General features: G+C 49.7%; 1 protein-coding gene across 1 annotated transcript in view; it reads right to left on the reverse strand.

The window, feature by feature from the left end:
* smg1 (SMG1 nonsense mediated mRNA decay associated PI3K related kinase) overlaps positions 1-26,089 on the reverse strand; it is an 87,277-nt gene that overhangs the window by 16,928 nt on the left and 44,260 nt on the right. The window contains exons 25-48 of the mRNA XM_038300854.1: positions 24,078-24,380; positions 23,855-23,999; positions 23,629-23,779; positions 23,430-23,553; positions 23,119-23,361; positions 18,547-18,698; positions 18,344-18,476; positions 18,124-18,268; positions 16,074-16,212; positions 14,265-14,483; positions 14,005-14,185; positions 13,773-13,934; positions 10,744-10,961; positions 8,800-8,954; positions 8,430-8,652; positions 8,088-8,334; positions 5,998-6,227; positions 5,617-5,865; positions 3,355-3,493; positions 3,157-3,266; positions 2,859-3,077; positions 2,575-2,768; positions 398-570; positions 30-309 (exon numbers count right to left, since the gene is read on the reverse strand). Of these exons, the coding sequence (XP_038156782.1) occupies positions 30-309; positions 398-570; positions 2,575-2,768; positions 2,859-3,077; positions 3,157-3,266; positions 3,355-3,493; positions 5,617-5,865; positions 5,998-6,227; positions 8,088-8,334; positions 8,430-8,652; positions 8,800-8,954; positions 10,744-10,961; positions 13,773-13,934; positions 14,005-14,185; positions 14,265-14,483; positions 16,074-16,212; positions 18,124-18,268; positions 18,344-18,476; positions 18,547-18,698; positions 23,119-23,361; positions 23,430-23,553; positions 23,629-23,779; positions 23,855-23,999; positions 24,078-24,380 (4,534 nt within the window). The remainder of the gene's footprint in view (positions 1-29; positions 310-397; positions 571-2,574; positions 2,769-2,858; positions 3,078-3,156; positions 3,267-3,354; positions 3,494-5,616; positions 5,866-5,997; positions 6,228-8,087; positions 8,335-8,429; positions 8,653-8,799; positions 8,955-10,743; positions 10,962-13,772; positions 13,935-14,004; positions 14,186-14,264; positions 14,484-16,073; positions 16,213-18,123; positions 18,269-18,343; positions 18,477-18,546; positions 18,699-23,118; positions 23,362-23,429; positions 23,554-23,628; positions 23,780-23,854; positions 24,000-24,077; positions 24,381-26,089) is intronic.

Consider the following 26,089-nt stretch of genomic DNA (forward strand, 5'->3'; position numbering starts at 1 on the left):
TTGATTATCGGCATCCGGCCGCTACTTACTGCCTGTAGATGTGCTGGCAGCGCTCGGCGGTCATGTCTCTCAGGAGCTCCTCCAACCAGGCCTTCCACTGGTGGACTCTGTGGAACAGCAGCGTGGTGCGTGGGTACAGCAGAGCCACGGTGGCGTAGCTGTGCAGCTGTTCCAGGCAGCTCCTCAGGGCGGCGCGGCGCTGCTGCAGCAGGGAGCTCAGCTCCGCCTCCAGGCTCTCGCACTGGCTGATGAGGTGGGCCTGGCCTGCGTTCTGCAGGAAGGCAGTAGCTGGAACATAGCTGGGAGGACCTGCATCAGGGATTTAGGGAAAACTAGAGTCAAAGCAAGATGTGCGACCGATGAAAGGGAAAAACTGAGAAACTACGGCAGCGCTTACCCAGGTCTATGGGGCTGCTGATGTCCTGCAGCAGGCTGGCCAGCTGTGTGGCCTCCAGGCTGGAAAAGGCTGCGTGGTACTGGGAGATCCACTGCTCCAGGTCAGCCAGCTTGGCCTGGATGGCCTCCTGCACGGTCCTCTGCTGTGACTGCAGCTGAGTGTGTTCAGAGTACCTGCAGCGGACACAGACGTTACAGCTGCAGCTAAACTGGATCGGTCTAAGCACCGAAGGAGTCCATCTACAAGATGGACGGTTTAAAGCGGGGATGGACTAGAAGGTGAGGAACAGAATAACGGTTGGAGATCCAACCTGATGTCCTGAAGCAGCAGCAATGAGAGAAACATGCAGAAGAAAAACCTAGATTCTTCCCAGCAGAGAGACTAGAGCAGATCCAGGAAATGATCAGACCAGCAGGCAGTGGCTCAGACTTCTAGTCGTTAAGATCTAGAGCATCTAGTTGGTCCACTTTTAAGCAGAACCCTTTCTGTTCTAGCAGATTTGATCTGAAGCCTGTTAGCACCTATAGCTAACTTTCCTTTTTGATAAAGCTTCTAGTTAGAGTGGCTCAGGTTATCCTGAGCTATCTCTATAGTTCTGCTGCTATAGGCTTAGACTGCTGGAGGACATAGGGACCCCTTTTTCATCATTCTGCTTCATTCTATCTCTATTCTCCCACTCTGCAGAATCTGTTAGTTCAATCTCTAACGTTCTGCTCTCTCTGCTTTTTCTCATAGCTTCATCTGGTCTGTTCCTGTTTGGCTGTGACTCCATCCTGGAGAGAAATATCAGCTGTGCTGCTGCCATCAACACCTTTGTTTCTAGATGCTGGAGCTTGGCCTGTTTTCCAGTGTACTCCTGTTTCTCTGACTGTGACTAACTGGATGTGCTCTCTTCATCCTCTGACATGGGAGCTGGCTCGGAGCTCGTCTGCCTGGCTGTGTGTTTCCTGGACGGGGCCGCCTGTGGAGCTGGTTGACAGTTGCCTTTTGTATCTATGCTTCTTTTTCTATGTCTGCTTCTGTCTCCTTGAACCCCAGTGGGCCTCAGCAGATGGCCGCTCACACTGAGCCTGGTTCTGCTGGAGGTTTCTTCCTGTTCAAAGGGAGTTTTTCCTCTCCACTGTGGCTACAAGCATGCTTAGTGTGAGGGATTGCTGAAGAGTCAATGAGTCGATGCAATCAGCTGGTTTTCCTTAGATAGAAAACTTTGAATCAATCTGACTGGATGATCTGGTGAACTGGAAAGTGACCTGAGATGACATGATGTGGATTGGATCTATAGAAATAAACTGAATAGAAATTATAGAGCGATATTTGCTGCAACTCTAGAAGGACAAACATTAAAAACAGTCCATGAGATGACCGCTGCGTTCCTATTGGCTGATCAGTAGACTGAGGAGATCCACAGAGTGAGATATTTAGCACGGGTTATCTCAGGTCTGCAGATGCTAACGCGCTAACAGCCATCTCTCAGTGAGGCAGACTTAGAGCCACGACTACAGATTCCTCCCTGATTCTCCTAAAGTCGTCATGGTTAATCAGCGATGGCCCAAGAAACACACAGGGCAGGTTAAAGGTCACATCTACAAGTTGAACTCCTGGCCAGCAGGTGGCGGCCTCGTTCAGTAACCATAGCAACCCTGTGTAGAATCACGGCTTCTGAGCTTCCTTTAAAGTCAGACTAATCTTCCTCTTTTTGCTTTTTCTTTGTTTGAACCTGAGAAATTTAACTATCCTGGATCTACTAGTTTCTATTCTAGTTTCCTGGATCTACTAGAAACAGCTGATGCCACTTCAACCTACTGTTCCTTTGGTGTGCATGTTGGCATGGTAACCAGAATGTCTACATATTTAGGACCTGTCAAAATGTGTAAAACATGAACTGTTAAGTCATATTCAGCACCACTGCAGACCTCCTGTTGATGTTCTTATCCGAGAACTTCAGCAGGAACCAGGAGGCCTGCATGCTGCCTGCTAAACACAACGACCCAGTGGACTGGATATGGACCCGTTCTGGTCCTAAAGACCCGGACGGAGCCCTGCTGCAGGGAAAGCATCTGTTCTAGCTGCACGGAACACGTGAAGACGGGGAAATCAATCGGCTGGATACTAAAAAGTTTGGGTTTCTAACTACGGCAAAAGGTGAAGAAGGACGCCGATCCGGGCGGTTCTGAGACCTTTGCTCCAGGGTCAGGATCATGTGGTCTGGACGGTTCTCTGCTCCCTCCAGGAAGTCCATCTCCTCCTGCAGCTTGGCCTGGAGCTTCTCTCCCTGGCACAGCAGGTCCTGGAGGAGCAGGTACTCGTCCACGGCCTCCTCCACCTGCGGAAGGACCGCCAGCATCTCGTCTCGGTTCTTGAACCAGTTCACCTGGAAGCAGAACAGACAGAACGTGCTGTATTGCTGGTCCCAGTCAGAATCTTCTCTGTGGGCAGGTACGGCCCGTTTGGGTCGGCTCACCTTGATCTCAGCGACCCTGGAGGAAAACAGCGAGCGAGTGATGTCCCTCTCCATCTCCCTCTTGCTCTTCTTGTTGTCGGCCTGCTGGCCGCCGCCTCCATACACGGCGCCGGCGAAGCCCACCTCCCCGCCGGCGGTCCAGTCCACCAGAGGATCATAGACGAAGGCCTCCAACAGGGTGAGGAGGGTCTCTCTGCCCCGACGCATGATCTGGACCACCTGCAAACACAGAGCTGAGCTCAGAGGCGCCGCAGGCGGCGGGAAGGGGCAGGAAGGCGAGACGTGACGGAGCAGGAACCTGTTCACAGGACAGCCTGAAGATCCCCTCCACCCCCGTGGCTCCCAGGGCGCTCTCTATGTTGTGGGTCATCCTGAAGGGAACCTTCTCCGGCACCCGCAGGCTCTTCCCTAGAAATGGCAGCAGTGATTCAGATCCACCAGGCCACGCTTCCCCTCAGACCATCATCATCATCATCATCCTCCGAGTCAAACTGACCTTTTTCGAAGCACACGTTGTAGTCGATGTGGACCACCTCCCCGGTGGTCATGTCGATCAGCACGTTGTCCAGGTGACGGTCGCCCAGGCCGATGATGTAGCCCACCATGGACATGACGGCCGTAGATCTGGCATACGACTGCAGGACACACCATCATCATCATCAGTTTAAATGCTTTTTATTCCAGAGCTGCTGAATCTCCTGCGTTAGCAGCAGCGCTAACCGAGAAAACATCTCTGCTGCTAACAGCTACCAGACAAAATATCTGAAAAAACGAATCAATGATCTGAAAAACGTTGCGGCTGACCTGATCAGTAGCATCACATCAGCGGACGTTCATCATCTTTGTTTCAATCAATCTGCTGGTTATTATTTTATCCAATCAGACGGTGGATGAGAAAAAAGCTGTGATTTTCTCATTATGTCTGAAACTAAAACTTTCTCCTCGTCCGTCTGCAGAAATTGCTTTATTAACTGTTAGGATATAAAGTAATGATCTGATGAAGCTCCTCCACCCAGATTCACCTCCTGGTGAGGTTTATCATTTTAGATCAAGTAGTTTTACTGTTTTATAGTCCATTAATTCCAAAAAAGTTAAAATCAATCCACTGGACTTTGTTTCCAAGTTTGAAGACGTTTCTCTTCCATCCAGGAGGCTTTTTCAATTCAAAATGTCAGAAATAGCGTTGAGCTCCAGGTTTTATCCAGCAGCCCAACAAAGCCTGGTTTTAGTTTAGAAAAAAAGAAAATAGAAATAGTTATAGTTATTGCGTCTTTGTTAGCCGCAGTGAGGAATGCTCTGATCTTTATATTGAGGAAACCAAACTATCTCTTCACAGACGAGTGGCCCAACACAGAAGAGCCCCCTCAAAAACCTACAATGCAGCGATAGAAAAACCAATCAAACATATACTAAGTTATCACACTAGTATATTTATATGAATGCCAACAACAAAAATCATTATAAAAACAAAACTTCATTTCATGTCCAGGTTTATTGTTTGTCCATAAATCTTGCCCTTCTGAGGTTTACTGAAGGTAAATCTATGTTCTTCATGGTCAAATATTGAGTCACAAACCTAAAAAATAATGAACCAGTTTAATAATGGAGAAGCTATTAGTCAGCTTAATATTTTTGTATATATAAAAACTATTTTTTTTCAGAGAATGTGTTTATTTAAGAACAACTATACAAATGATCAAACACCTAGAAAAAGTAGACTATATTCTATTATTTTCAATGTGAATCCCAGATTGTTCATTCTTCTTTGCCTTTTCTACAAAGCGCTTTAAATCAGTCCTAGCTGTCTTTATCCAGGCTGGATCAGATCCTGACATTTGGAAAAGGAGGCAGGGAGGCAGGATAAAGCCTTAGCCTCGCTGCAGGCAGTTAGCCTCGCTGCAGGCAGTTAGCCTAGCTGCAGGCAGTTAGCCTCGCTGCACGCAGCTAGCCTCGCTGCACGCAGTTAGCCTCGCTGCACGCAGTTAGCCTCGCTGCACGCAGTTAGCCTCGCTGCAGGAAGTTAGCCTTGCTGCAGGCAGTTAGCCTCGCTGCAGGCAGTTAGCCTCGCTGCAGGCAGCTAGCCTCGCTGCAGGCAGCTAGCCTCGCTGCAGGCAGCTAGCCTCGCTGCAGGCAGCTAGCCTAGCCTTGGAGCTAAACCTGGTCCTGGAAAATGACGTTTCTTGCACCATTTTTCTCTCTCTTTCTCTCCGATGCGTCTCCAAGCCCCGCAAAACATCTGCGCTATGGTGAGAGGTGGTGAGTAAATACACTTCCTGTCAGCTCTGTATTACAGAGCAAATACCGCGCATGTCCGACTTTTAACGAGTCAATGGGCAAAGGTTTTTGCACCCTAGGGCGGAAATATGTCACCAATCTGACGATAAATTGAACGACCCTTTACTCATCATTAAAGATAAAATATTTATTTTGCACATCTAAAAAAATATATAGATATATTTCGCAATATTTAAAATTTTTATTTAAAATTTATATTATAAAAAAATAATAAAATGCTTAATGTCTTATTCAGGGTCATTGGGTGTGGGGACGGCGCCCTAGCGCCCTCTATTGGCCGGCTGCCACTGGCGAAATGTCTTCAAACATGGAAACAAAGTCCAGTGGATTGTTTTATGACTTTTTTGGAATGACTCTGACCTGGATGACTGAGAATCTGCACCAGAACAGTCCGTTAATCTGCATTAATATCAAATCCTAAAACTAAAACATCTGGTTTGTGTTGGTAGCTCCCATCATGCACCTGGGTGACTCGCCACCACTCGCTGGGTGTGGTGCAGGAACACCAGAGCTCCTTAGCCAGCAGGTTGGAGGGCGTGGCTTCCATCAGCTCCTTCAGCACCTCCTTCATCACACTGAGGGGCCAGTCCCGACGGCTGACCTCCAGACTCAGGCCCACGGCCTTCAGAGCCGGCCCGATGCGGCTGTAGTAGAGCTCGCTGGGCCGCGGCACCGGGGGGACAGGCTGCGGCTGCGGGAACGAGTCCTGGGCCTGGACGGAGGAACGTCAGAGGAAGCACAAACATTAGCAGAGCTCTGTCTCTTGACAGCAGGTGGTAGATGAAGTTCCAGCCCAGGCTGACGGTCTTTGGACTTGAGCCAGGTTCTGGATGGCGCCGCTCACCTTCTGAGCCTGCAGCACCGCCTCCCTCTGCTGCCAGCGCTTGTAAAGTCCAAAGAGCGGAGTGGCGCCGTCCACCCACTGGATCAGTCCGGATCGGGTTCCCAGGGGGGTGACGGAGTAGTGGCGAGCGTGGAAACGCGGCTGCTCCTGCTGGTTGATCTTGGTGAACATGGTGTTGACGATGGACAGGAACTGCATGATGCGCTCATCCAGATGCAGATCCTCCAGACCTGAAACCAGTTCAGAAGAGCTGAATGAAAATCTATCTCAGTGGAAACCAGGAACTACTGATCCACTTTTCCTCAATTTAACCCATTTAACTGGAAACTTCAAAACTGCTTAGCTTGGCTGCTAACAGGCTAACTCCTTTCCTACATCCCCCACAATGCAATGCAGATTAATTTCAATAAAGTTAATTAAACATGCCAATGTGGAGATCAGAGCATCCTCCTGGCTTCCATGTAAACCTGGTGGAGCCAGACCCTTTCCAAGGTATAATGCTCTGAGTGCCTGCAGCGTCCAGCCCGCTGACGCTCCACTTTAGGGGACCCGGCATCCTTTAGGGACCTGGTGCTTTTAGGGGACCCGCTGTGTTTTTAGGGGACCCGCTGTCCTTTAGGGGACCCGGTGCTTTTATGGGACCCAGCGTCCTTTAGGGGACATAGTGTCATTTGGGGGACCGAGTGCTTTTAGAGGACCCGGTATCCTTTAGGGGACCCGGCGTCCTTTAGGGGACTGGTGTTTTTAGGGGACTCGGCGTCCTTTAGGGGACCCGGCGGCTTTTAGGGGACATAGTGTCCTTTAGGGGACCGGGTGCTTTTAGGGGACCCGCTGTCCTTTAGGGGACCTGGTGCTTTTAGGGGACCCGGCGTCCTTTAGGGGACTGGTGTTTTTAGAGGACTCGGCGTCCTTTAGGGGACCTGGTGCTTTTAGGGGACCCGGCGTCCTTTAGGGGACTGGTGCTTTTAGAGGACTCGGCGTCCTTTAGGGGACATAGTGTCATTTGGGGGACCGAGTGCTTTTAGAGGACCCGGTATCCTTTGGGGGACCCGGCGTCCTTTAGGGGACTGGTGTTTTTAGGGGACTCGGCGTCCTTTAGGGGGCCCGGCGTCCTTTAGGGGACCCGGCGGCTTTTAGGGGACATAGTGTCCTTTAGGGGACCTGGTGCTTTTAGGGGACCTGGCGGCTTTTAGGGGACATAGTGTCCTTTAGGGGACCTGGTGCTTTTAGGGGACCCGGCGTCCTTTAGGGGACTGGTGTTTTTAGAGGACTCTGCGTCCTTTAGGGGACCCGGGGGCTTTTAGGGGACATGGTGTCCTTTAGGGGACCGAGTACTTTTAGGGGACCCGGCGTACTTTAGGGGACCATGGTGTCCTTTAGGGGACTGGGTTCTTTTAGGGGACCCGGCATCCTTTAGGGGACCCGGCGTCCTTTAGGGGACATAGTGTCCTTTAGGGGACCGGGTGCTTTTAGGGGACCCGCTGTCCTTTAGGGGACCTGGTGCTTTTAGGGGACCCGGCGTCCTTTAGGGGACTGGTGTTTTTAGGGGACTCGGCGTCCTTTAGGGGACCCGGCGTCCTTTAGGGGACATAGTGTCCTTTAGGGGACCTGGTGCTTTTAGGGGACCCGGCGTCCTTTAGGGGACTGGTGTTTTTAGAGGACTCTGCGTCCTTTAGGGGACCCGGGGGCTTTTAGGGGACATGGTGTCCTTTAGGGGACCGAGTACTTTTAGGGGACCCGGCGTACTTTAGGGGACCATGGTGTTCTTTAGGGGACTGGGTGCTTTTAGGGGACCCGGCGTCCTTTAGGGGACATAGTGTCCTTTAGGGGACCCGGCGTCCTTTAGGGGATATAGTGTCCTTTAGGGGACCCGGCGTCCTTTAGGGGACATAGTGTCCTTTAGGGGACCCGGTGCTTATAGGGGACCCAGTGTGTTTTTAGGGGACATGGTGTCCTTTGGGGGACATGTTGCTTTGTGGGGATCTGGTGTCCTTTAGGGGACCCAGTGTGCTTTTAGGGGACCCAGTGTGCTTTTACAGGACATGGTGTTTTTAGGGACCTGATGTCCTTGAGGGGACCCAGTGTCCTACCTTTGAAGAGGTACGGGTAGCTGTGGCCGTCTGAGCCCAGGAAGTAGAGCTTCTTGGGTTTGGTCTTGGTGGGCAGGATGGTGACGGTGTTTCCAACACTCTGGATGGTGACGGCGTCCGAGGCAGATGCCTCACCGGGCAGGGCCATCTCCGTGGTCGTCATGGAGACCAGTCGAGGACTGATTTCATCCAGATGTAGCAGGTAGCTGGCTCGCTTCTGAGCGCGTTGCTGCAGACTCATCATGATCTGAAAGGTTGGGGGAGCGGTTACTGGGACAGCTCTACTAACTAGTTTTACCAGAGTTAACAAAGTTAACTAAAGAGGTCAGAGGTGAGCAGCACCTGCTTGAAAGGCAGCCAGCTGCTGGCGGGGTTGGCAGGATTGGCCGGGTTCTTCAGGCGCTCCAGAGCCGACTTGATGGCGTCGCCGTAGGTCTGTTGGAACCAGGTCTCGTGTGGCGTCTCTGCCGGAGCCGTGGTGATGCTGCAGACGTGGTCCAGAGCAAAGACCACAGGCCGCATCAGGGCAGAGTGCTTTTCACGCATGATGGCGACCTTCTCGTCCCTGGAGAAGAAGCAGAGGAGACCATAAACGCGGGGTTGCAGAACTGTCGACGCTTTTAGGAGACACTCTACCACAGGAACTAATTTCCCTTTTGGCAGGGGCCTAAACCGGGCCTAGATTGTAATGGTAACCTGCCAGCATCCTCACCTGCGAAGCGTGTTGTTGTTCTGCACCCTCTTGACCTCGTCCTCCAGCTGCTGGATCCTCCTCAGGACCAGCATGTGCTGCTGCTGCAGCACGCCGAGCCACAGCTCATCCCACAGCAGAGTCACGCGGCGCAGCTCGCCCACCAGCTGCTGAACCTACCAACACAGCAGCAGAACATTCAGTGCCCAGAGCAGAGGGAACATCTGGACCAGCAGAGGGGACATCCGGGCCCAGAGCAGAGGGATCATCGGGACCTTCAGGGCCCAGAGCAGAGGGAACATCCGGACCTTCAGGGCCCAGAGCAGAGGGATCATCCGGACCTTCAGTGCCCAGAGCAGAGGGAACATCCGGACCTTCAGTGCCCAGAGCAGAAGGAACATCCGGACCTTCAGGGCCCAGAGCAGATGGAAAAATATCCGGATATTCAGGGCCCAGAGCAGAGGGAACATCTGGACCTTCAGTGCCCAGAGCAGAGAGAACATCCGGACATTCAGGGCCCAGAGCAGAGGGAACATCCGGACCTTCAGGGCCCAGAGCAGAGGGAACATCCGGACCTTCAGGGCCCAGAGCAGAGGGAACATCCGGACCTTCAGTGCCCAGAGCAGAGGGAACATCCGGACTTTCAGTGCCCAGAGCAGAGGGAACATCCGGACCTTCAGTGCCCAGAGCAGAGGGAACATCCGGACCTTCAGGGCCCAGAGCAGAGGGAACATCTGGACCTTCAGTGCCCAGAGCAGAGAGAACATCCGGACATTCAGGGCCCAGAGCAGAGGGAACATCTGGACCTTCAGTGCCCAGAGCAGAGAGAACATCCGGACATTCAGGGCCCAGAGCAGAGAGAACATCCGGACATTCAGGGCCCAGAGCAGAGGGAACATCTGGACCTTCAGTGCCCAGAGCAGAGAGAACATCCGGACATTCAGGGCCCAGAGCAGAGGGAACATCCGGACCTTCAGGGCCCAGAGCAGAGGGAACATCCGGACCTTCAGGGCCCAGAGCAGAGGGAACATCCGGACCTTCAGTGCCCAGAGCAGAGGGAACATCCGGACTTTCAGTGCCCAGAGCAGAGGGAACATCCGGACCTTCAGTGCCCAGAGCAGAGGGAACATCCGGACCTTCAGGGCCCAGAGCAGAGGGAACATCTGGACCTTCAGTGAGGCAGCTCTGAATAACGCTGCATCATTATGCTAGCATTTTAAAAACCCAGGAACAGATTGGATTTAATTTTGGGAATAAAAAAGGGCTTCTTAACATTAAAAGCCTCTTTCTATCTCAGCATGAAACATGAAGTTTAAGAGGATCAAAATAAGTAAGTCAAATATAAACAATCTGACAATATTATTCATCTTTTTGTGCAAGTAATGCAGCAATCTACAGAAACAAACGTGCAAATGGCATCAGTGCTATGAATCATAGGTATCGTATCGATTTAATACCAATGAGTCCGTATTTCTGACTGACTCGTGTTAAAATGAACGTAGCAGATTATTCGGTCTCTGTGTCGCTAAAATCAGGTGTCGGAACGTTGAGCTCCATCATCTAGAGGTAAAAGAGGAAACCCGGCTTTCTGCTTCCAGACCTGCGGAATGACAGGAGGAAAGTCCAAGCATTTCCAGGCTGTTGGCCTGCTGTTGGCTTTAAATGATGATCTCAGCCCAAATGTTCCAACATTCTACCGATCTCATGCATCAAAACTGATGTTTAATCATTTGTTTTATTTTATAATAATTCAACATTATGGCCACATAACAGGGATGAGAAAGAAAAACAATATTTTCCAGGAACCTTGTTTTGCTGCTAAAATGTTGAAAATTATGAACAATTCTAAAGATGTTTAACTGTATTTACAAATTTTTCAGTTTACAACAGTTTTATTATGAGAGCTAAATGTGAAATATAGAGGATAAACATGCAGGGATGAAGATTAGAAAGCTGCTCTTCTACCTGCAGCACCATGGTCGGGTTGGCAAGGGAGAGCTTCTCCACTATCTTGCTGTAACAGTCCTGCATCATGGCCTGGTCCTGGCTGGAACAGGTCGCCATCTCTTCTGCAGCTCCTCCCACTTCTGCGTTTTGCAGCTCCTCCTCCTCCTCCTCCTCGTCATCCTCCTCCCCCTGCATGCTCCCGAGGAAGGCCGGCAGGGACGGCGGCATCTTGGTCCCTGTTGAGACATCAACCAGTAGATCTTCACTGGTTCCATATTCCAGCTATGAGCAGCTGGATGAATGAATGTTGATCAAAGAATTTCTAAAACTATTTTGGAGTTTTATAAGCTATAGAAACGAGACCATCCTGCAGAGCCTCTGAGAAAACGTCTGCCACCAAGCAAACATTGGCCCCCCCTAACATTGGCCGTCCTTAATAAAGCTAACATTGGCCGTCCTTACTAATGCCAACATTGGCCGTCCTTACTTATGCCAACATTGGCCGTCCTTACTTATGCCAACATTGGCCGTCCTTACTTATGCCAACATTGGCCGTCCTTACTTATGCCAACATTGGCCGTCCTTACTTATGCCAACATTGGCCCTCCTTACTTATGCCAACATTGGCCCTCCTTACTTATGCCAACATTGGCCCTCCTTACTTATGCCAACATTGGCCCTCCTTACTAACGCCAACATTGGCCCTCCTTACTAACGCCAACATTGGCCGTCCTTGCTAATGCCAACATTGGCCGTCCTTGCTAATGCCAACATTGGCCGTCCTTACTAATGCTAACATTGGCCGTCCTTACTAACGCCAACATTGGCCGTCCTTACTAGTCCTTACTAATGCCAACATTGGCCGTCCTTACTAGTCCTTACTAATGCCAACATTGGCCGTCCTTACTAATGCCAACATTGGCCGTCCTTACTAATGCCAACATTGGCCGTCCTTACTAATGCCAACATTGGCCGTCCTTACTAATGCCAACATTGGCCGTCCTTACTAATGCCAACATTGGCCGTCCTTACTAATGCCAACATTGGCCGTCCTTGCTAATGCCAACATTGGCCGTCCTTGCTAATGCCAACATTGGCCGTCCTTGCTAATGCCAACATTGGCCGTCCTTGCTAATGCCAACATTGGCCGTCCTTGCTAATGCCAACATTGGCCGTCCTTGCTAATGCCAACATTGGCCGTCCTTGCTAATGCCAACATTGGCCGTCCTTGCTAATGCCAACATTGGCCGTCCTTACTAATGCCAACATTGGCCGTCCTTACTAATGCCAACATTGGCCGTCCTTACTAATGCCAACATTGGCCGTCCTTACTAATGCCAACATTGGCCGTCCTTGCTAATGCCAACATTGGCCGTCCTTGCTAATGCCAACATTGGCCGTCCTTGCTAATGCCAACATTGGCCCTCCTTACTAATGCTAACATTGGCCCTCCTTACTAATGCTAACATTGGCCGTCCTTACTAATGCTAACATTGGCCGTCCTTACTAATGCTAACATTGGCCGTCCTTACTAACGCCAACATTGGCCGTCCTTACTAGTCCTTACTAATGCCAACATTGGCCGTCCTTACTAGTCCTTACTAATGCCAACATTGGCCGTCCTTACTAATGCCAACATTGGCCGTCCTTACTAATGCCAACATTGGCCGTCCTTACTAATGCCAACATTGGCCGTCCTTACTAATGCCAACATTGGCCGTCCTTACTAATGCCAACATTGGCCGTCCTTGCTAATGCCAACATTGGCCGTCCTTGCTAATGCCAACATTGGCCGTCCTTGCTAATGCCAACATTGGCCGTCCTTACTAATGCCAACATTGGCCGTCCTTACTAATGCCAACATTGGCCGTCCTTACTAATGCCAACATTGGCCGTCCTTACTAATGCCAACATTGGCCGTCCTTACTAATGATAACATTGGCCGTCCTTACTAATGCCAACATTGGCCGTCCTTACTAATGCCAACATTGGCCGTCCTTACTAATGCCAACATTGGCCGTCCTTACTAATGCCAACATTGGCCGTCCTTACTAATGATAACATTGGCCGTCCTTACTAATGCCAACATTGGCCGTCCTTACTAATGCCAACATTGGCCGTCCTTACTAGTGCCAACATTGGCCGTCCTTACTAGTGCCAACATTGGCCGTCCTTACTAGTGCCAACATTGGCCGTCCTTACTAGTGCCAACATTGGCCGTCCTTACTAATGCCAACATTGGCCGTCCTTACTAATGCCAACATTGGCCGTCCTTACTAATGCCAACATTGGCCGTCCTTACTAGTGCCAACATTGGCCGTCCTTACTAGTGCCAACATTGGCCGTCCTTATTAGTGCCTACATTGGCCGTCCTTACTAGTGCCTACATTGGCCGTTCTTACTAATGCTAACATTGGCCGTCCTTACTAATGCCAACATTGGCCGTCCTTACTAATGCCAACATTGGCCGTCCTTACTAATGCCAACATTGGCCGTCCTTACTAATGCCAACATTGGCCGTCCTTACTAATGCCAACATTGGCCGTCCTTACTAATGCTAACATTAGCCCTCCGTCCTAATGCCTACATTGGCCGTACTTACTAATGCTAACATGCTAACATTACACCTCCTTGCTATAACCATGCTATTTTTTATTTTTTTCCTTTGCACCAATCTGTTTTTAGGCAAATGAGAGTAAAATGCGAGTAATGTACATTCCAGACAAGAGTCTGCTGCTACTGAACTCAGTTTTATTATAATAAGAGTAAAACCCCTTTGAATGCAGGATGGTAATCTGTTTTCAGGAGGACTTTCTCACCTAAATAAAATAGATTCAAACTACTTTTTACCCGCTGATCACAGCAAATATAGCTGCCATTGTTCCAGGCAAAGAAAGGATAGGGTAGCTCCGCCCAACGCGCATCAGACCCACTTTACCACCGCGTAGCTAGAGCAGCAAAGATGCTTCAGCCATTTTAAATGGTTCTGCTGCGTGCGGTCTGAAAGTAGCATTGGATGCCATCAGCCTGCAGGAGCTGGGGAGTACCTGCGCTCTGAGCCTCCCCTCCTAAGGACAGGGACCCCACAATGGCCGGGTAGAGGATTAGGTGGGGGGAGTCCTGGGCCACCCGGCACAGCAGGCTGCAGATGCTCTGTCTGATGTAGGCCTCTGGATGGTTGAGACGCGAGAACAGCTGAGGGATGATGCCTGGGGAGGATGAAGAGGATGATGAGGCTCCGACATGAAGGGTTCACTGCTCCATGGCTGCAGTACTTACGCCTCCAGGGAGCGGTGGGGGTGGAGGCCAAGCCCAGCTCCAGCCCCTCCCTCAGCTCTCCAGCGTGCTTTACCAGCAGCCGGAGGAGACGCAGCGTCGCCATCACGATGACATCATCGTTGCTCTGTTTGCCGCCCTGGCAGGACAGCAGCAGCTTTGGGTCGTTCTCGTCAACATGAACCTAAAAAGGAAACAATGGCGGTAAAACCGGGCAGAACCAGCACCCGGGTCCAGAACCTTCACTAACCGCCAAGTCTCACCTGTCCTGCATTCAGCTTGAGGAAGGTGAAATAGGCGTGGCAGGAGACACGGTACAGCCCGAAGATCCGGTCCACCACCCTCCTCCAGACCCCAATCAGTCCGTCTGTGACGTGCTGGCCTGCATCTCCGAGCCAGGGGCACGAGGCGGTGAGCTGCCGCCAGATCACGTCCACCATGTCGTCCTCATCATCCTCCTGCTGCAGAGCCATGTCCTCGTCCTGTTGGAGCGGACGGAACGGAGGAATGGGTCAACGCCACAGGAGACAGACTTCCATTTCTATATTCAACTAACCCGACAGAAGGTCAGACAGGCTGCTGAAGGATAGATTCCCCATAAAGCCATATTGCAGTTGTTAAGTCGTAGGAAGCGGCTGTTCCAATCGTTGCATTCCTGAATTTTCCCGAGTGGTGCCCGACTTTACACGACTGAATAAAGTGAATGTGATTGGTCGATTATCAAGGGGGCGGGATTGTTGTGGCAGAAGGTTCGCAAGCAAGTTTGGTTGAGGCCGGTTTGTTGGAAGCATCTTGCTAACCAGTTAGCAACTTAGTGCTAGTAGGTTCCCAATGGGAAATTCCATTGGGACCAAGTAGCACTAAATTGGTGACTTTGAAACGACGCTGTCAAGGAACGCTATGGACAGAGGAAACATGCAAGAGGAGGAGAGTTTAGTGTCGGAGGTCGTGGATGAGTCTCCTCCGTCATCCATTTTTTATTTAGAGGAGGAAAGCGGGAACGAAGATGTTGTGGAAGAGGACGCCAGGGCGGCAGAAGCTTGGTTTGGTGTAGAAGGCTTCCAGCCGTACATGTTTGAGCCCTTGCCTCGCAACGCTGCCAGTTCTGTTAGCTCTACGCCTGCCGAAGACACAGACGTCCATCCCCGTGAACACTGGGACGCAACTCAATGGGAAAGGAAAGGATTCTGCGACACATGAATCAAGATGCCATGACCGAAAACATTTGATTGACAGATGACTGTTGATATATGATTGGCTGAATGTAGGTGTTTAGGCTGACGTAGAACTAACTGGCCTGCAGAAGATAATGGGGAAAAAACACTATTGTTTAAAAATTTTCTAACTTTTGGGACAATATGGTCTGATAAAGAGTACCTTTATATACACGTTTAAGCCAGAATTACCTGACATTTAAATTTGATTTCCCAACGACTTTATTTTTTTGTACAAATCAAATGAGTAACTATATGTGGTTTTCTATTAGAACTTTAATCCCTGCTGCAACCAGACTCCACAACGCAACAATCAAACCATAATAACTTGTGCAGTGCATAATGTGCAACTACTATTTGATACCCTATGCAATAACTATATATATATATATATATATATATATATATATATATATATATATATATATATATATATATATATATATATAAATATCCATCTATATCCCGACACAGCCGAACTGGGATAAACTGGTACTTTATCATCAGTGTGTCCTCTTTATCGTGTCCTCTTTATCTACGATAAAGAGGACACACTCTGGTGCGCCTCCTCCAAAATTGTAGGTGGCCACACACAGTGCCGCATGCAGGAGGCCTCTGATTGGTCAAATCTACATCTGCTCTACACTGTGCGTATTTCCTGTTTGGTACGACTGGTGAAGATGGAGCAGCTAGCAGAGCGAGGTGCGGGAGAACGCTGGGACCCTTTTTCCACCTGGATCTCCGCTCTTTTTGGCCCTCATGTCCCTCCGTTGTTGCACAAACTTGCCCCCACTTCCTCACCGCCTCGGCCGTACCTCTAATCGATGCATCACTCCTGCCAGAAGATAACTGGTTTACCTGAATCCCAGTGGGTCGACACATGGCCTGTCCCAGGATGCTGAAAATGGTTTCTTTGTCTTCTTCACTGGTGCTCGCTGGCAGCAGATCCTCTATGTCCTTCTTTTCCTCTGGAAGCAGCGGCAGACCCTCCCCCTGACTGAGAGAGAGAGAGACAGAGAGCAGGCTGAGTGCTGCTTGATTCTTTAAGGAGTGGTAGGTCCCTGCAGAGCCTCCTCTGCTCCCAGCTCTTGTAACGTGGCAGATAAAGGGTGGAAGGAGGAAGACAGAGGAGCCGCAGATTCAAGCAGCATTTAGAATAAATGGATTGTTGTTGGGCTGAAGCTGAATCCGAACACTAATCTGTTATTTTGCCTTTAGATGAGCTCTCTGAAGACGGCTCTTATTGGTGTTCAAGTATTGTCGATAATATCTAAAGGTTTTCTCCCTATGTTTAGCACTTAATGATAACGGGCTGCCCTGGAGGGGCCTTCTACCCACCTATGCCCATTTTCTGGGGGAACTATGGCAAACTATGATGAAATCACTGCTAGCTGCGCGGCTAACCAGCGGTGCTGTAGAGGGCCGCACTGGATAAACGCGGTGATTTCATCTCATCATCAAAACACTCCAAGCCGCTTCTTGTAATTGCAATCATCCATTTATTCCATTTGGCCTTCATAGACTTTACATTGACTGACACATACTGACCAGGCTTAACTACACTATGATGCCGACAATAAAGCGACAATACAGCACGGTCAACAGAAACTACGACCACCACCGGCGCACCCGCTTCCTCGTACATAATGACGCCAGAATGATTCATACCTTAGTGACACTGAGCCCACCTTAGACACACCCAACACCCAGGTGTCAAAGCCGTGTGATGCTGCCATATTAGTAATTGCTTATCTTGCTCATATGGCTCTTAAAGTGGATGTGTAAACCTTTAAAAAATATATATTAGATTTATTTTAAGGCTGTATTGTATGCTATTATTTGTGTTCTAAATCTGTATTAAAAATAAATCCGTAGAGTAGGAATGTTTTACTACACAGGTTTTTCTAAGTATTTACAGTAATTGATTGATTCCCCCCAAACATTTCCTGCAGACCACCTTTTCACATTTATGACAAACGTAATATGAGCGCTTTCTTTGTGCAGCGCTGAAGCTCCTGGCGGCGTTTTCTGTGCCTCGCCAAAGCTGCTCTACTGCGGCGGAGGGGCTGGAAACCTGCGTTTTGCCCGCAACTGTTTTACCAGTTCAAGGATAAAATCTCTGCGTGAAAAAGTGACGTACAAACAGCTTCTGAACAATACCAAAGCGTTTATAGCTGACATTTCCAGGAGATCATAAATTACAGCCACAGGCCGCCTTTGTGTCACAGCTTTTATAGAATCCTTTCTAATCATCTGATCCGACACACCCACCCTACCTGTGTTAGGTTAGGGTTACCCTCTGCGTTGATCATCCTGAGACTCGCTGTCATAATCTGAGCCGCTTCCTATCCAGTCCTCCTCATCGGTCTCTTCCCCTCCGCCCGAATCGCTATCATCAATATTTTAAAGCATTTCTAAAGCCTGTTTCGCTGTTCGATTACTTCTGAAAGCCGTTTTTCCATATTAGCCAAAGAGTTCTAGGTGGAATGTTGGTTGCTAGGCAACGGGACTGAACATCTTTACAATGCCACTAATAGAGCCGTCAAAATCACAGCTTTGGGAGATCGAGGTAAAATTAACCATATTTATTTTTTACTATTTTTTTTTTAAAGCTACGTGAAAATGAAGGAAATCTAGAAACTGAAAAAGTCAATTAACATGAGCAACATCAGATTAATTTTAAATATAGTTCTTTCCCTTTAAAATCTCAGAACCGTCAAAATGACGGCTGTGGGAGTTCTAACGTTACGGATTAATCGATTACTAAATTAGTTGACGATTATTTCAATAATGGATTAATCGTTTCAGCCCTAAAGCAAACAGGGCGCTGCTGTTGGAACAGTGCAGAGAGACGAGGTCGGAGGTCAGAGCAGCGTGCAGACGTTCCTCCAGGACGCCGTTCACTCACCTGGCGTTATCCACCACCTTCCTGCCCCAGCGGTAGGCCCAGCTGGCCAGAGCTGCCCAGGACTTGGCCATCTCTGGAGCCAGGCTGGTGGACAGCTGGTAGAGCTGGCCCAGCACGAAGTCTGCCTCCCCCACTCCTACGTTGACTGGAAACAGAGACAGCAGGTAGTTAGACTCTGGGGGGGGGGGGTCCTAACAGTATATCTGCTGAGCCGTCTGACCGGAGGTGACCACGGTGATGTGGGGGACGCTCTGGTCTTCCAGAGGAAGCTCCAGCAGCTGGCTGATGTTCTGGCTCAGAGGGGACATGTTGACCGCAGCGGAAGAGTTTACAGCTCCGGACTTCTTCACCACCTGAAACAAACGGATCAGTTGATTAAACGGCGTCCGGAAGGATCCGGATGGACGGCGGAGCGAAGCTTGCCTGTTTCAGCTGAGGAGTCATGTCCTTCCAGTCGGCCAGCAGCCATTTGCAGAGAGTCAGCAGAGAGCGGCAGGCCGCTCCTTCGTTCTTCCCCAGCTGGCAGTAGGACAGGGCCGCACTGCTCAGCATCTCCATGGCAACCACCGACTGGCCTGCAGACGACAAACCGTTCAGACGGAGCTCAGAGACACGACACAACGCTCCCACACCTGGACTACATCTGCTTGAGGGATCTACCTGCTGCTGCCGCTGCAGACTGAGGCATGATTCAGCCACTAACCCTCCTGCTGCCGTCACACCTCAGCTACACCGACTACCATCAGGAGGTTTCTCACCTCCAACGCTGCCGCCATTTGAAACCCCAAAACATGGAAGGACTTCCAAGGATGGCCGGATTTAAAAACTTTCCGTTGCCCTGAATTCGTATTTTTAATTTTGGGAGAGATCAGACCTCCCAGCCATCTGGAGGGAAACATCTGAGCCACCAAACCTGCAGAGGAAACCAAACCCATCCGACAGACTTTTACATCCCAAACTCTTCCTCACTGAGGAGGAAACGTTTCTCTGCGTGTCTGGGGCTCAAAATGGTAATAAAAATGGTTTAAAAAATAAAAAATCAAGACAACGGAGATGATTCACTTCATCTTTCCGACCGGATGGGGGGAACCGTTTATTTACAAGTCAGATTCCAACATGCTGTACTCCAGCTTACATTGGTATTTCCCCCGAAACCGCCTGACCTGTCTCAGCTGTATTTATTAGTGGTGGACCGATTCCAGGGGCGGGTCCACGATCCAGCAACCGGCAGGGAGGGCACTGATGCCAGTTTGAGAGCCAAAAGTTTCTTCAACTATTGTCACCCATTCCATCCATCCATCCATCCATCTTCCTCCGCTTATCCGGGGTCGGGTCGCGGGGGCAGCAGCTTAAGAAGGGAGGCCCAGACTTCCCTCTCCCCAGCCACTTCTTCCAGCTCTTCAGGAGGAACCCCAAGGCGTTCCCAGGCCAGCCGAGAAACATAGTCTCTCCAGCGTGTCCTGGGTCTCCCTCTGGGCCTCCTCCCGGTGGGACGTGGCTGGAACACCTCACCAGGGAGGCGTCCAGGAGGCATCCTAACCAGATGGTGAGCCACCTCAACTGGCTCCTCTCGACGTGGAGGAGCAGCGGCTCTACTCCGAGTCCCTCCCGGATGACCGAGCTTCTCACCCTATCTCTAAGGGAGAGCCCAGCCACCCTACGGAGGAAACCCATTTCGGCCGCTTGTATCCGCGATCTTGTTCTTTTGGTCATGACCCAGAGTTCATGACCATAGATGAGGGTAGGAACGTAGATCGACCGGTAAATCGAGAGCTTCGCTTTTTAACTCAGCTCTCACTTCACCACGACGGACCGGTACAGCGCCCGCTTCACGGCAGATGCTGCACCAATCCGCCTGTTGATCTCCCGCTCCCTTCTTCCCTCATTCGTGAACAAGATCCCAAGATACTTAGACTCCTCCACTTGGGGCAGGACACCCCCCCTGACCCGGAGAAGGCATTCTACCCTTTTCCGGCTCAAGACCATGCCCTCGGATTTGGAGGCACTGATCCCCATCCCGGCCGCTTCACACTCGGCTGCGAACCGATCCAGCGAGAGCTGCAGATCACGACCTGATGAAGCCAATAGGACCACATCATCTGCAAAAAGCAGAGACGCAATCCTAAGGCCACCAAAACGGATCCCCTCAACACCTTGGCTGCGCCTAGAAATTCTGTCCATGAAGGTAATGAACAGAACAGAGTCCAACTCTCCCCGGAAACGAGCCCGACTTACTGCCGGCAATGCGGACCAGACTCTAACACCGGTCATACAGGGACCTGACAGCCCGTATCAAAGGGCCTGGCACCCCGTACTCCCGGAGAACCCCCCACAGGGCCCCCCGAGGGACACGGTCGAACGCCTTCTCCAAGTCCACAAAGCACTTGTCACCCATTCCAGGTAGGCAATAAAAAGTTCTACTGTATTCACTTTGTTTTAGTCTTTTTCCTGCTTCACAAAGGTAGGCAGCAGCTTGACATGAAGCCATGATGGCAACTATTTTACATCCAGGTAGTAGGGAGATTCGATTCAGTATCGATTTCCTGACCCAACGATTAGATTATTTTCGATACTCAAAAATACACCACGATACGATTCGATTAATTGTTTTTTTTTTTTTTTTACACCTTACAGGCTAGACAATGTTTCAAATTTGAAATAAATCAATGAAAGCTGTAATATCGTTATGCAAATAACAGAAGTAGAAAAGTTGCACTCCACCCAGGCCTATTAAAACCTCATTCACTGAAAAATAGTAGATTATAGATTCTGAAAGGCCTTGCATCAAAAAATACTGCATAAAATCAGTGCAATGGTGGAACGCAATACCTCGGCTCCAGACGTCCCCCCCCCCCCTCTCAGACGCTCCGCTGCTCCTCTCCCAGATTGTAGCTGATGGCAGACAGTGCCGCAGACAGGAGGCCGGCTTGGTTTGTTTTTATGACCAAAATTGCGGAAAACAACTCGTGAAGTTTGACCCGCTAGAAGAGCGAGGTGCGTCAGACGGCTGGGAACCTTTTTCCACCTGGATCTCCGCTCTTTTTGGCCCTCATGTCCCTCTGCCGTCGGACAAACTCGCCCCCACTTCCTCACCGCCGTATCTAGACCCACAGCTAGTTCCTTATCGGCCCTCTGGCATTGTGGCGTGGAATAACGTAACGCAGAGCACGCTTCAATGTTGGGCAGAAATCAAAAATATGTGCAACAAGCTCACTGCGACGCACTGCTGCAGGAGGACAACCAGACCTTCAGCCTCAAATAACATGACAACTACACCTGGATCTACAGGCTTCTTTCACATCCAGGGTTCAGTAGAGGAGCTGATCTCCATTGGGGCTGGTCTTAGACTCGGAGAGATTCAGATTTATTTGATCATTTTATATATACGAGTGTATACAAAAAGAAATTTCATTTAAAACAGCTCTAGACAATTTATTTTTTTTGAAGTGCAGCCTTGAAAACAGAAAAAAAATTATGATAAATGGTCATTTGTCAATGTTCTGTTTAGGAGTATTTAAAGTTTGGAAAGTCAGGATTTGGGTCCACCAATGGGCTCTCTGGGCTTCCTTAGATCAGCTTTGCTTCATTACTTTCTCTCCTTAAATGTCTCATAAGTGATTTGATCACTCATCCAGCTGCTAACATGTTCTGCTTTATTTTCAGCTGGATTTCCCTGTGGTCTAAATCAGTGGTTCCCAGCAGCAGAATCTGTCCTGCAGGGTTTATGTCTTTCCTTGTTGCTTCTGATTGCAGAAGAAGATCCCTGATATGAATGAGGTGTGTTGGAACAGAGACATAGCTAAAACCCACCGGACTGGGAGCCTCTGCTTTAAAGGAAGGTCAGATGTCCGTCTTATTTCCATGCAAAGTCAATTGTTGACGCGCATAAAGGCGCAGCAAAAGGTCCGGCAGCGTCTAGAGCAGCAGCTTATGAGCTCCTGAGCATCAGAGGTGCTTTACAAGCAGCAGCCGCTGGAGCTGGAAACATTGAACTTCAGCTGCTGGACGCGCCGCATCAACCAATGAGAGAAGCTGATCTGGGAGCTGGCAGGGAGTCAGACGCAGCACTGCTGATGCAGAGCGCTATGATCACTCCTCTGAAACAGTTTATTAACGCCTAAATTAACTTCGAATGTAGAAACCTGCCGGCAGAATATGTTGGCTTTTATTATCCTGCTGCCTGCAGTTTGTAGCACAGACCTGAAAAACGCTAACATCTACTTCCAGCCGCCACCAACAGGAGGGGAAAACCCTGGAGAGGCGAGCGGGCCTGAGGCAGCTGCTGCTGGGGATTCCCAGTGACAGCGCAGCGCCGGTATGTGGGGGTCTGAGCGGCTCCCACAGAGAAATAATCTTTGAAGGCAGGATGGTAATCTGGATGAACTGACTGCACAGACCATGTTTTCAGGAGGACTTTCTCACTTCAACAGAGATTCTAACTACTTTCTACCCGCTGATCACAGCTAATATAGCCGCCATTGTTCCAGGCAGAGAAAGGATAGAGTAGCTCCGCCCACCGCGCATCAGACCCACTTTACCACCGAGCAGCTAGAGCAGCAAAGATGCTTCAGCCGCATCAGAACTAAACTGGTTTAAGCATCAGAAATGAAGCAGGACGCGTGTTTCTGCTGCTCCTGCTGCTTCGCTCTGAACGTAGCATAAAGTTTCATGATAAACAATCTAATAAAATAGATCGGATGTTTTAGACGAATCGTCCTTTCCACCATCCATTGCTTTCATGACCGTCAACCTAAAGGGGACTTGGGGGACTTAAAGCTTTTTAGCTTTAAGTGGAACCTCGACATCTTCCAAAGCGCTTTATGTCATTTCCATCATCCGGTTTTATAATACATCCTTTAGTTTCACAGTAATGAGAAAAAAAAACTTTTTTTTTTTGGATAAACCAAATCCTGACGGCATCAGATGATGACGCTGCTGCTGTTAAAAAGTAAAACTAAACACGTTCAGATCAGAGAACCAGGTTCTGCTCCTTACCAGCCGTTCGCAGAACTTTGGCCTTCTCCATCTGAACCTCTGCTCCCCATTTCTCCCCCACTGTCCCCCCCAGGGAGAGGCGCTTGAAGGCCTGACACACATCCTCGTTCTTCTCCTCCTGCGTCCCGTTGCTGCACTGGCTGAGGAGCCGAGATGCTAGAGCTATGTTGCCTTTCTTACGGGCAAACTTGACGGCGGTTAGACAGAGCTCCAGAAGATGGCCGTCTACGGCGGAGGAGGGACCTGTGGAAGACAGAAGGCCGTCAGGGAGGGGCTGGGTTATAACCCGAGCATCTATCCAGGAAGCTCACCTTTCTTCAGGTTTTGGAGCAGCTGTCTCTGGAATGTGGAGTAGCGCAGAGCTTGGAGGAAAAGCTGCACGTCTTGCTGTTTGCAGGAGTTCAAGGCTTCGCTGCTGAGAGGAATCAGACAATCCTGGAAAACAAGCAGGGGAGCGTTTTAAACCAACGGACCTGGCTTCATTTCTCGGTCTGCTTGGTTTCTGCTTACTTCTTGGCCTGTGAGGGCGTTCTCCAGGGCGCTGGTGCAGTGCAGCTGCAGGGTGGACAGGGTGGGCAGGGCGTCACAGAGGGTGAGGGTGGACAGGCGAAGAGGACCCAAGCAGATCCTTCCTGTCTGCTTCAAGCATCGCACCAAAGTACTGCAACGTGACGTCAACAGTTAAAAACAGGCCGCAACACGAGGGCAAGAGGCGGGACAGCAGAGGCCTTCTTACTCTGGGCTGGATGTAGCGCTCCTCTGCTCCTGCTGCTGGCCGCTTTTAGCCATGGCGCTTACGGCGCTGCGGAGCAGCTGCACCTCGATGGCTCTCTGCAGCTCCGCCGGATCAGGACTCATGGAGGGCAGGAGCCGCTTCAGATCTGCAAAAACATTGTCCGTCCTATCAAAGCTGGTTTCAGCGCAGCGTACTGAAGGCGGCGCCTGGTTATCAGACTCACCCAGCTTGTCTTTGTTGCCCCCCGGAGCGCTGTAGTCCTCCCCAGGCAGCAGCTCCAGCTGAGCCCCGCACTCGGACAGGTCTCCCTCCTCAAAGCGGCTCAGAGCCTGGATGTAGTTGAAGTCGGTCCGCAGGCCGACGCTGACGGAGTTCTGTTTGAGGGTGCTGGCGGTGGCCTGCCACTCCTTCACCGCCGCCCAGTCACACAGAGACACGTAGCACTGGCACGCCTTGTTGGCCAGGAAGTTAATCACCTCAGGGGAGCATTCAGTCGACTTCAGCAGCACAGTCTTCCTGACGTCACCTTATGGAGGGAACAACAGTTAGATACGGATCAGGGACGCCTCAGAGAAACACTGATGAAGATTCTCAGTCATCGACGTCACAGTTATTCCAATTCCTCTGGACAAGACTCTGTCCATCTACACCTGATGGACAAAGGACCAGAATGTTCACATTTTGGACAAAGAAGACAGGTGGTTTGAGAGGGACGTGAAGGAAGCCATCTATGTTAAGAAAAACCAACCTTACAACCTACAATGCAGCGATAGTTCCCGCTATCATCGCAGCTCCAACCCCTTTAGAGGAGAACAGAAGACCTCGCCTGTTCAGCCAGGCCAACTATTCCCTTAAACGACCCCCTTTCAGAGACATAGACAGGTAAACTGGAAAAAACTATCTAGAAATAAGTAAAAATTTCTTAAAGAGTAGCTGAGTGGGTAAATGAGATGATATTCCAGTGGAATATTGGATATTTCTACTCTTAAAATAAGATATTTAGATAAAATGCACTTGAAATAACACAATGCAATTGTGTTTTTATTTTAAATGTAAATCATCTTGTTTCATTGGCAAAATGTCTCTTTTACCTCCTCAATTCAAGAACAAATGCACTTATTGTTCTTATTATTTGGATTTTTCCAGTGTATGGGGCATTGCAGGCTAACAAAGAAGCCAAACGACCCCCATTCCAAAGGGGGGGACCCGTTCATCCGTTTCTATTTGCATGTTTTCTAAACTAAAACCAGGCTTTGTTGGGCTGCTGATAAAACCTGGAACTAAACGCTATTTCTGACATTTTGAATTGAAAAAGCTTCCTGGATGGAAGAGAAACGTCTTCAAACCTGGAAACAAAGTCCAGAGGGTTGTTTTTTAAATCTGATCAAACCTCAGCAGGTGGCAGAACAGCTCATGGTCACAGAAGTGAAAAGAACTTTGTGTTCTGGTTGATTTCGCACCAGTTTCTGTTCTGGTTCACACAAGGCTCCAACACTGACCGCCAGCCTTAACACCCGGCTGCCAACCGAACTCAATCGAACCCAGCCACCACAGAACCAATCCTGTCATCCCCTCGTCAAACAAAAGCTTTAAACCAATTAAAACACGGCAGCATCTGGAAAATGTTCTGAGAGATAATGAACTTCCACCAGCTCTACAAAAGATCAAAGATCATTTAGCAGCAGTGATTAAACCAGCGAGCATCAATAAAACCACTGAGACTCTGATTGCTTCGTATTCGTCCTCGTTAAAGGAGAAAATCACAGTTTCTGTTCTGGTTCTGAACCAGATGTGGAAACCTGGTTCAGGCTTTTAGCTGGCTATGCGTTCAGGCGTACACTATATGCCCTTTATTAAAAACTTTTCAGATGCAGCAGCTGCTGGCGTTGGAAAAATGGAAATTTTGCTGAAAATCAGAGAAGCTGCTCTGGGAGCTTTTTCCAACAAATAGAACGAGCGTCGAACCGTCCGCTGCCTCCGTCTAACCTTAGCATTAAGCTCACTTTCCATTTTCACACATTTCCATCGTGAGCTAAACCTCTTCCTTCTGAGGGCGGCCATTTTTATTACAATAAATGACCTTTATAAAGTTTTTTAAGGACTCAGTGGAGGAAGTGGCTGAGAGGAGGGAGCTGTCCAAGCTTCCATCCATCATGGACGCCATCTTCCACCCTCTGCAGCAGACTGGAGAGGAGCTGAGCAGCTCCTTTAGTCAAAGACTTTTACAGCCTGTCT

Source organism: Cyprinodon tularosa, unplaced genomic scaffold, assembly GCF_016077235.1.
Source record: "Cyprinodon tularosa strain WSP-4 unplaced genomic scaffold, ASM1607723v1 ctg1122, whole genome shotgun sequence".
Lineage (NCBI taxonomy): Eukaryota > Metazoa > Chordata > Actinopteri > Cyprinodontiformes > Cyprinodontidae > Cyprinodon > Cyprinodon tularosa.